Source organism: Anoplophora glabripennis, unplaced genomic scaffold, assembly GCF_000390285.2.
Source record: "Anoplophora glabripennis isolate ALB-LARVAE unplaced genomic scaffold, Agla_2.0 scaffold56, whole genome shotgun sequence".
NCBI lineage: Eukaryota > Metazoa > Arthropoda > Insecta > Coleoptera > Cerambycidae > Anoplophora > Anoplophora glabripennis.
Genome location: NW_019416232.1, coordinates 1,133,155 through 1,144,348, shown reverse-complemented (window position 1 = coordinate 1,144,348; position 11,194 = coordinate 1,133,155). Strand labels below are relative to the sequence as shown.

General features: G+C 31.2%; 1 protein-coding gene across 4 annotated transcripts in view; it reads right to left on the bottom strand.

Moving 5' to 3' along the window:
- Positions 1 to 2,563: 2,563 nt before the first annotated feature.
- LOC108903663 overlaps positions 2,564 to 11,194 on the bottom strand; it is a 68,183-nt gene continuing 59,552 nt past the window's right edge. For all 4 annotated transcript variants that reach the window (XM_018705914.2, XM_018705913.2, XM_018705911.2 and 1 more), the window contains exons 6-7: positions 4,868 to 5,053; positions 2,564 to 3,245 (exon numbers count right to left, since the gene is read on the bottom strand). In XM_018705914.2, the coding sequence (XP_018561430.1) occupies positions 3,180 to 3,245; positions 4,868 to 5,053 (252 nt within the window). In that variant the 3' untranslated portion in view covers positions 2,564 to 3,179. The remainder of the gene's footprint in view (positions 3,246 to 4,867; positions 5,054 to 11,194) is intronic.

Genomic DNA, 11,194 nt, shown 5'->3' with positions numbered 1-11,194 from the left:
CCCTCGGTCTCGGCTTAGGCTACCGATCATCGCATCCAACCACCAGAGCGGTGGTACCTTCGGAAGACGGTCCTTTCAGCCCAAAGACGGGGAAATTGGAAAGTGTGGTGAAATTTTCCCCGTCTTCGGAAAAGGGCTTACGGAGATCTTTGTACAGAATGGATCTGGTTCAGAAGTGGACTTGTGATGCACGGCACGAAGTAGTTGGAGGGTTCGGCCGAGGTCGCGTGTACACTTCCGGCGGCAGCTAAGAAGTCGTGGAATCCTATTATGGATTAGCTGGCCGTTAGTAGTCGCACGATTTGGCTCGAATTTGGATATGATAACCACCTAGGGATACTCTAGTGTGGTTTTGAGGTTCGGCCGAGATCGAATGAGCGGAACGGCTAAAAACGCGGTAAACGTAAAATCCGCGTTTCCCCGTATAACGGCGTTTTGGCTCATCCGATTCGGACGAAATTTTAGGGAGATAATGCCAGCGACTTGAGGAGTGCTGCATTAAATTTGGACCACGATCGCTTAATAAGTTTTTGAGTTATTGACGATAGCGTCCTTGGACCAATTGGAAAGATGAGTAAAAAAATAGATTGTTTTCAAATATCGCCCTGAAGCGTGCCGGGGTCGTCTGCAGGTTGAGAGAGTCGCTGCAGTGGATACTGAGCGCCGCGACATTGGAAACATCGGTGAAATTGGTCTTTAGACTTTGGAGGCGCTATCGCCGCCGCCGGAGAGATCGATATTATTTTATGGGGCGACGTCCGCAGTGGGATGCGGAGTCGCGGAAATCGCTCTCGCACGGTATAGAATTCGATGATGGAAATTATTCCGTGGAGGCTTTTTTGATTTGCTCGGTCGACGGCGATTAAATCTGGAAGCGTGGCGGCTTTTCTGATTAGATTGGAAAGATAGGTGAATTTGACTGCTTCGCCTCCTTTCCAATCTAACGGTTTCAGGCATATCCGTAGGTACAAGACGACGTCTAGGAGTATTCTGAGTGTTCTGAAATCCTGAAGCTCGCTCGAAGGGTGGAATACGAGATGTATGTATTTTTCAGAAGAAGCGTGACCGATCACAATAGTGAAAAAGACGTGTAAAAAAACTAATTGAGTTAAAAAACTCATAACTATAAAGTTGTCTCAAAAGGAAAAACCAGCAAGGCTTTTTTCATGGAGTCATTTTTAAGATACCTACGGTTTATATTTTAATTTACATAAACAGTAATTGTACCTAAAACTTATGTTCAGACTGAGATAGTGCCATTTTGTAAGTAAATTAATAGTAGACTTACCAATTATCTGATTATGGACTTCTTAGTTTTTGAATGATAGTAGACAGTTGACAACAAGAGTACTTTAACAAAAACAAAACTGGCACTAATTTAACAAAACACGAGTATATTATAAGAATTTACGTTTGAGATATCAAATCATATTGCCCATTTATTGTAGTAAAATCTAAAATTTTAAATTTGGTACATCAACGCGCGTTCGACTAATGATGACTTAACTCACGGAACTTAACAACGGAGTTAGGTCACAGAAGATAAATCTTCTACTGTTCTATCACTCCATAGATATATACAGATGTGTCACTCGTCATTCCTATGTGTCACCGTCTAATTCACAAAACATGTATACCCAGAGATGTTCTCGTTTTGTCGTTAATAAATGGATAAGCAATTAGTTCACAAAAAATTAATATCTTTAATTATTATCCAGGCTATTATGTACTCGTATACATCGTAAGTAGCTGACTAATGTACAAAAATCAATGTTTTTTCAACTATTTCTCTCCTAAGATAGTTATTGAGAACGGAGCAAGGGAAAACTCACGGAAGCCATGTTGTGACGTCATACCTCTTGTTAGCGGTTGGCTCCACATACTTGGCTCAAATATTCTACGAACTGGAAATTATTTATCATTGTTAATATTAAAGCTATGGGTATGATTTTTGCGTTTAGGAGGTAAAGTGTTTACAGGATATGTAAAAACAAGTTCTAAATGAATAGTACTGATGAGTGACATACTACAATAATAGAAATGTAAATCATTAAATTTCTATTACTACAGTTGAAAACTGGTACGAGGAGGTGATAAGTGGATATTTTTGAAAATGATATTGCAGGATATACGTTTAAAAATTTCATTTGATGCGTTGTTGCATCACATAAGTATGCGCTAATTTTCTAATCTTGGCGTTTGTCCCTTTTGTATTTATTTATTTTTGTAAAAATGTTTTGACTAATATTTGTCCACTCTTCTGTTGGTTTAAATTTAAAAAAAATAAATAACGCATTCATTCGCATGCAATTCCTGTTCCTGTACCAAAAAGGTAAAAAGAAATCCTTTTTCTCCTTCTTGCACCATCAGGTTCTACAATTTATTCTACTTTTGGATTTTTAAATTTTGAGGTGACGAATTGACATCCAACATTTATTTATTAACAGATAATAAAGGATAGGACAAATATATTAATTACAATGAACAAAAAATAAAAAAACTTGTGGTTACTGTTTGACATTTTTATTTTAACTTAAAAGTTACAAATACCTAAAATTAATATCTATAAAAAATAACACAAAAATTTAACCTGTCGTGTTCTTTTTAAAAAAATTATTTACACTACTTACAAACAAAATAGTCTAGAAAAATTTATCTACATTTTGGAGAAAAATATTTCTTATTTACAAAACAAATCAAAAAGTGAGCAATTGTTCAGGTTATTTACACTTGGATGAATTTATGAACAAACATTGAAATACTATATTGTAGACTAAAAACATCATAGTAGAAGTTAAGATAGAATTAGAAAATACTTAGCATAAAGATAAATAGTTAAGGGAACAAACTTCATAATATATAGCCACTTTGGTTAACCAAACAAGAACAAAAAAAATCACCTATGGCACATTACAACGTTTGTTCCCAGCATTTCTTTCGTTTATTCATTGCCTAGTATCAGTGAACAAACAAAAAGGTAGGAAACCAAGAAAATATTTGTTAAAAATAGAGAAATTAGAAAGTTAATACAGCTATATACAAATTTAAATAAAAAATTTAACAAAAAAATTGATAAATAAATTTTCAATATGAGGCTCCATGCTGTCTATTTTTGGCAAAGATGGTTTTTCGGATGATGCATGGGAAATTTTATATTAAATTAATGATGGCCGTTTTTCTTAGATAAGTGATGTGATCAGACGGGCCTTGAAGTTGACGAGTTTTTCACTGGTGGCAGCCAAACGCTGAAAAAGGAAAGGGTTGACATTGATTGCAATGTTTGAGCTAGATATGCATCTTTTTAATTTGAGTGTAATATATTACTAGAATATGCGAGAAAATTAAATACAAGTGGTATCTACTCCCTTGACCTTTTTCTAATTTAACCCTTCTAGTGCAAAATTTATTTTGAAAGCTAATTTGTCGTGTGTATAATTTTAAAATCTACTAGTATGTATTATAATTTTTTCCTCGCAAACGGTTTTCATCGTATTATGTTGATGAATATTATGACAAAGTCAATTCATATTCATTTTAGTCTGACATTTCTGCAATGAATATCCATTTAAAAAAAGAACACTCTGCATATAGGTATATATTTCGTAAATACAAAGAAACATCATTTTATCATAACGATCAAGTATATAGCGACAAAACTGGTATGTTGAAACACTTTTACAATTTTAAAACACCTATAAATTTTCGAAGAAATTAGGGCGATAACTCATTGGCATTTAAGAGATGAGCAATATATTAGAAATATCTTACAAAAATTTCGAAACGACACACCAAACCAACTATATTTGTTGAAATTTATCCTTGGCACAAAAAATCGTTGTTTATCAAGATTGAGATGTGAAATCGTCGTTTTCAGACATTTAGAAGAGTTAAACTAAAATATGTACTTACAGTTATACACAGAACGAATGTTGAAAATTAAAGAGAAATTAGATATATTTAGCGATAAATTATATTACGCAACTAATTTAGACACGGCTGTAGCGCTTAATATTACAAAAATATATATTTGTTTGAAAATAATTACATATCCATACAAATTGTTAATTAAATTAGTTAATGGAGAACTTTATCATTAATAAAATATGTCCGTAACGACTAGTGCATACGTTTTTCAGAAAAAAATATATGATATGACTAATATTATTGTATATTCAAAAATAAAAAGTTTATTGTAAAAATTAAACTATTTTTAATCAAAAACTAACTGGAGATTGTATAACATTTGTCACTTTAGTAACAACTTTACAGTATCTGGGATTACTTCACTGGTTAATTTTGTTGTTGAAAAGGAATTTTAGTTTAAAACATTTTTCTTGGTGAAAAATCATTGTAATACTTTCTACTTTCCTACTAATTTCATACCATTATGCCATCATCAGAGGAAAATGATAATAATAAGAAAATTGGCAACATAAAACTAGATATTAATAAATAACATAATTTTTGTGTACTTAAAAATGAAAGTATCTCAGTAGGTACCTACAATTTCTTTCAGATACCTACTGGGATAAATTGAGAGCAACATATTTTTGTGATCGAAATATTTTCATTTTTACACAAAATTAAAGTGTCAATTATTAGTAGTTTTATGCAGTCAATTATTTTCCAGTGACTGTCGTTCTTTTTCTTTTTTTCCTGTTGATGACAATATTCAACAATGGTAGGAAAGGGTAATAGATGTTTATTAATTAAGAAGTACATACTCTAATTTAACTCATCACAATTAAAATATCTTTTATTTAATTTAGCTTGATCCTAGTGACAATCTAAAGATTGACAGAGTCCATTTTTAAGCTATAAGTATATTTAAACATACACGACCGTATTGTATTGATTAGCGACTTACCAGGATTAAATCTTGGACCAAGTTGGCAATACCGCGATTGGCGATGACAAAGAGACGGGTGATGGGTCCGGGAATTCCTTCACCTGAGTATCCCTCGTGTGATTTCTGTACATCAACCTCAACTACACCTCCTGGGGAGTTGGCTTTCTCGTCTGATTCTTCTGTAGCTCCAGAACCAGCAACCAACTGCACCAAAAATAATTATTTTTAAAGAACTGTATTAATCTAAAGAGATATATAATACGTAAATGTAACATGCACTAATATCTTTTTATTCGAAAATTGTTACAGAACTACTATTTGATTTTAGACTGTGGATATTACCGATATTTTCATAGCGAGAAATTATAGTTTTTATTACAAGAATCTTTGTTTCATATTCTGGCAATTTCCGTATATTTTACATAAATGCATAATAGTTATCCATGAAAAGATATGAATCTTTTCATGGATATTAAGAATTATCACAGTAATTTCCTTTCTCTTCAGCTTACTGTTAGAAGGTAGGTAGAATAAAGTGGCCAAAGGAGCTAATATAAAATTCTTTATCCTTGAGAGCGCAACAGAACACTAATGCTTTTTGCGCAAAAAAGCTTTGGGGAATGCTTAAAAATTGATTTGTGTAATTCATTTTGTCGCGCTTTTCCCCAGACAACCGCATGCATTTTATTCAATTATATTCTCAAGGTGATCCAGAAGGATTACGTTTGCGTGTGATTTACATTCACCTACGTGTCAAACATCTATAATGGTCTCTATATTCATATTTTATGCTCTTTGATTGCTTCAGTTCTAATACAGGAAATCCCAGGAACAATAGTAAAAAGTTATCACTACAAATATTAGATTTACATGAGGAAGTTTTGCGTAATAATCGTCCAAATTATGTTACGTAATACTAAATAATATACATTGTTCTATGGTAAAGATCTCGTATTGCTTGGAATTCTTGGAAAACATTTATAGTAGAAGGCGAAAGTAATACAAAGATGTTGTCCCCGACAAACTGAAAAGAATACTTTACTTCGCTATATTCTGCGTTAAAGTTAAAAAAAACGATTTTTTTTCCAGTGTTTGTCAGACTTTCGAGCACATGGATTGTTGAGATGTTGATTTGATCAACAATGAAACAAAAGTTTGATATCATTGTACGTTCAGTTAATACCTGAATACTGTCATTAGAAATAATTGATATAGTTTGATCTTATACAGAAATCATTTCCATCATCAAATTGGATACATAAATGAAGCAAATGACATTTAGTTATCCATAAAGCTTAGCTTAGCAAAATGTTTTTAATGATTTCCAATTTACAGCTCAATATTTTATTTGTTACAACTGAATTGTATCAGTTCATAATTAAGCTAGATACATACCAAGAGCTCTCTGCTAATATCCTTTTTGTTGGGAGATAAGCTAATTCAGTGCGAATGGTCCTTAATGAACATACCTACTTTTTAATATCTAGAGCATTATTCAGGAGACAATTTTGAACGAACGTAACTCTATTTAACCATGTACGCAATACGACTTAAGCAATTTGGTATAATTTAGATATCCTTACTAATTCCAGCAACTTTTCGAATTCCGTTTTATGCCTGTCTTAATTGCGATTATATAAGTTACAGCTTTCATATTTGCATTATTAAATTATTTAAATAGTGTTGTTCCAGTCAGTGTATATACAGTCAGTAAGGAACCTCATGTCCGTTCTCCTGAGTTGCAACAATCGAACATTATTAAGCTTACTGCACTTATTAATGTAAATCTATAAATACGCATAGTAACTTAAGAATTAGCGCAACTTAGAATGTAGAGTGAATGGCACATGTGACTGTAATTATATTGGTCGTGGTCGTTTTAGTCATATATTCTGTATTATAACGAGAAATTTTGCTGTTTTAAATTTAAATGCCCAGTACATATTTATGAAAAGGTAAACACAATTTTTGGAGCGGTATATAAAACCAAATTTCAATAAAGGTAGTTACATTTATATTACAATAATTCCTGATCTGATTAATAAAATTATAGGTACACCTATAAATATTTTTATGGGCTAATATTATTATATAAGTATCTATTCGAATTTGTAAATGTGTACATGTATACATGGATAGAAAATATGAATGTTTTTTTAAATACTTTTAGTAGTAGTAAATCAAGTCAAATCTGTGATAATAAAACAAGTAGGTAGTCAATTCTTAGAAAAATTAAATTCAATTCTTTGAGTTTTTAAACACATGAAGTTACTTGACCTGACGAATCCCTGCTGTTTAGATAAATGAAGCAAGTTTGGCATTACTAAGATTTGTATTTATAAAATTTGCGTAATACTCGAGAAAATTTGTTTACAGATTCACCCAGACAGAGACTTCACCTTAGTTATAAAGTCAATTATCAAGTTCATTCAACTTGATACAAAACAATAAACTGACATGATAAATTTTGGTAAATGCTTGGTAAATATAAATATAAATAAAAAGTTAATATTTAAAACAGGTATGTAAGGATGCTGAGAAGTATCTTTTAATATTCCGCAGGAGAAAGCGAATCCTTTCACTGTTTTATAGATGGTACAGCCCATTCCGGTATTACACACCTTTCCAATGATGTATATATCTGGCAGTGGTTAAGGTAAGGCTTCGAATACGTCTGGCTTCGTAAAATGTTAAGAATGTTCTTAATATTTCATCAGTTATTATTATACCTACATATTTACGTAACCTTTCAAACATTGTTTATGAAATCGAAAGTAATTTTTTTTCAAACCTTCCTTAATGTGCTGTAATATAAAAAATAAATTGAGAAATTCCATTTAGGAGTTTTAAATGATGCTTTCTGTTTGTTAACAACTGTTTCACGTTTATGAAGCTTCGAAAGCTGTGATGATGAAGGACACATTTTCACAACGATACCAAGATACATTAACACTATTATTTGTTCATTTAAATTCTGCGATTGTATTGGGATGATGCCTAATATAGTAGCGTTTTTGTTTCCATGGCAAGAGTACCTTGGAAATTGATTGTTACACATATATCAGATTTGTTTTAATGTCATGATATTGTTATAAGCCTCGAACTGAATTATTGCAAAATAAATTATAGTGACAAATAAAAAGAAACAGGTATTTCCAAAATATTATTTCGTTTGAGTTTAATAGCATCGGATGACGTTAGAACCATTTGTCCCGTTTATTAAGAGAATACCATTGGCGAAAGTGTAGCACAAAAATCAAAGGAGTCTATTTTGAAATAAACGATTTTCCATAATCAGGAAGATCACACATTCATAATGATCTACAGAATTGGCCAGTTGATCATAGTATTACATGAATTAAAAATTGAGTATATGGGTTCTGCTACTTTAAGTTGAAAGAAAAACCAAGTATTAATATTTGTACATATTTGCTGATTCCTTATAATTTTTTAGCTCGCCAACAGCATATATCATTCCTGTCTCATTTTGTTACTAGTGACGAAAAATGGTTATGTCAACACCAGTAATAGATAAGAATAGTTTAAGAATAAGGCATCGGCGTCGTCTGCTATGAATTGTTTTTCTTGGAATGTAAGTAAGGTAAAAGACCAACAACTCCGTTTACTTGAAGCCACACTTCAAGCAAAAAGTCCGAAAAGGCATCATCTGCTGATTTTCCATCTATTCTCCTTTTCAGAAAGCTTGGTCCTATTTTTCCTACCCATTTTCAGAAAGCTCGGTTGCAGGTTATCCCACATCCGTCCAATCCTCCTGATCTTGCTCCATCAGGTATCTATCTCTTCCGCTCTCGATCGAACCACCTTTATGAAATCTCTTTTAATGATGATGTCGCGCTTCAAAATTCGCTTGGTGAATTCTTCACTTCTAAACTACCGGAATTCTGCAGGCGTGAAAAAATTAAACTGTTAGGTAGACGTAAGAAACATTGATGCAGTTTGTTTATAAAAAACAATTAATTTTTAATTCACTAAAAACTCTACGAACTTATCCATCAACTAATAGTTTGTATACTAAATATTTTTTCAAATAAGATGCTTGAATATGGGCACCTTGCAGGAGTAATTCGAAAATTAATAAAATACTCAATAAGTTTATATAGGTACCTGTTAGAATGCCATTATTAAGTAATTTTTTGTAACACTATTTAAAAAATATGTATGTCCTAAGAAGTTGATTGCTTGCTGAAAGTGAACAACTATTTACTAAATATTTTACATATTTAATCAACAGTTGGAACAAATACCTACTAAAACCATTTATATTAATAGTTTATATTCATATTTCACAATACACAAAAATGTACTTGGATCATCAGACAAATTGGCTAGTGAATGTGAAAATTAAAATTTAAGTTTAATTACCTCATGAAAGTGGGCTGATTTGAACAAATGACATTAGTAAAAACGTAACAAATATAAAGACCATTTTATGGCCATCAAACATACAACTGATCATCATTTAGCTTGCTCTGGTAGCGAATAGCAGAATTTTCTTCAGCATGAAGAACCTTTTTAAACAATTTCATGGAGACACACTATTGATATATACATAAAAACGTGCCTATATAGGAAGGTCTACACTTGGTAAATTTTTCAACAATTGCTCCTCTTCAAGCCTTCCATTACTCTAATGACATTGTTCCTTACCAGGGAAACCTGTTCCTGGACAGATCGCGAAACATGAGCATAATGTGAATTGAGAATGAGTTTTTTATATCCCGAAATACAGAAACAGAACAGTTAACGAAGTAGACTATCCTATATTGATACATAATAATTATTTTGATTATTGTTCTTAACAGTTGACCAGTGATTGCTCTCTTCGAGAATTCCAGCTCCTGTGCAACATTTGCTATTACATATCAGAAACATGAGTGCAGATATAAAGTCGCCAACATAGTTTTGTATTCACCAGTAAAAGTTAAATTATCTATATACCTTATGCTTTCCAGATTGCACCCGGAAATGAATTCAGTATTCAAACAACGTCTCAAAGTATTTATTCGTTGGTCAGTTTGTCATGTCTGGGGAGAGGATTGTGTAAGGTTGGTATTAGATAAGTAATAAAAATGTTATAAAAAAATAAAAGTTAGGACTGAAGTAGAGAAAGTAGCGTAGAATAGCATTGCCCCACAGCATTCACATGATTTGATTTGATTAATGAATAACAATGAATGAAAATAATGTGAACATATAAATAGTGCTTGAAGTTACCACAGACATGACTTAACTGAGAAATGATCGATTGGTTGATCAACCGACAATTTTTAAACTAAACAAGATATAGATGTAAAGAGTTATTAGTTAGATGTTTGGATTTTTCATGCAAAGTTCTGTTTTTTAATATTTACTTCTTTTTGTAAATATTATTGTATTCCAGCAACAGTTTAATACATTTGTAGTGTAATATTTCAGTTACTGGATAAGGTACGACAACATTTATCCAACATATTTTGATTTAGCAAGAATTATGCTGGATATTTTAAAAATTTATAAACAAAACTTTTTAAAATGTATAAACAAAAGTACATTGACCAGAGTAAGTAGGTATAATATTTTTGTACATGTATTCTATATTTTAGTACACTGACAAGCAAGAATTTTTTAAATTTCCATTGAATTAGTAAATAATAATAATGAAAACTAGGAAAGAAGTTAAAAAGGAGTGCAGTTATTAAACTGATTTTATTATCGTTATTTAAAAGAAAACTAGATTTTAATGATAGACTTAAAATTAAACAAATAAATTAGAAGTATATTGAAATGAAAAGGTAGTAGCTGTATTTAGATTTAAGTAAGTATGCATTTAAGAAGTTGACTGATTTATTTTTTTAGTTTATTAAAGCCTTTGCAGCAAAATGTATTGATAAAAATTGAAGAATTAATAAATCTACTGACAATGAGATGTGGTCACAAATACGTTATTATTTGTGTAATTTTTATTTTCAAGCTAAGCATAGTTGAGAGATCAGCATAGAAATATCAAATGGTGTGTCTATAATATTTTTCGAATATTAATTCAATACTTTTTAAAACTTATATCATAATCTTGTGCAATCATTTATCTTGTTTAGTTTTTTAGTTATTTAAAAATTTTCGAATAAAAAGAAGTTTAGGTCAATATAATATAATATGTACACGTTTATACAAACAATACTATTGAAAACTTTTATCAAGCACTATTTTATTTACATAGAATTGTTAAATTGTTAATTACTGTTAAAGAATTAAGAAATGGTAGATGAACTTAGTTACTTACCCCGGTTTTCTGAAAGAAATGAAAGATTTAGTCGAAAGAACAAGATTTGTTAATAAGCAAATGTA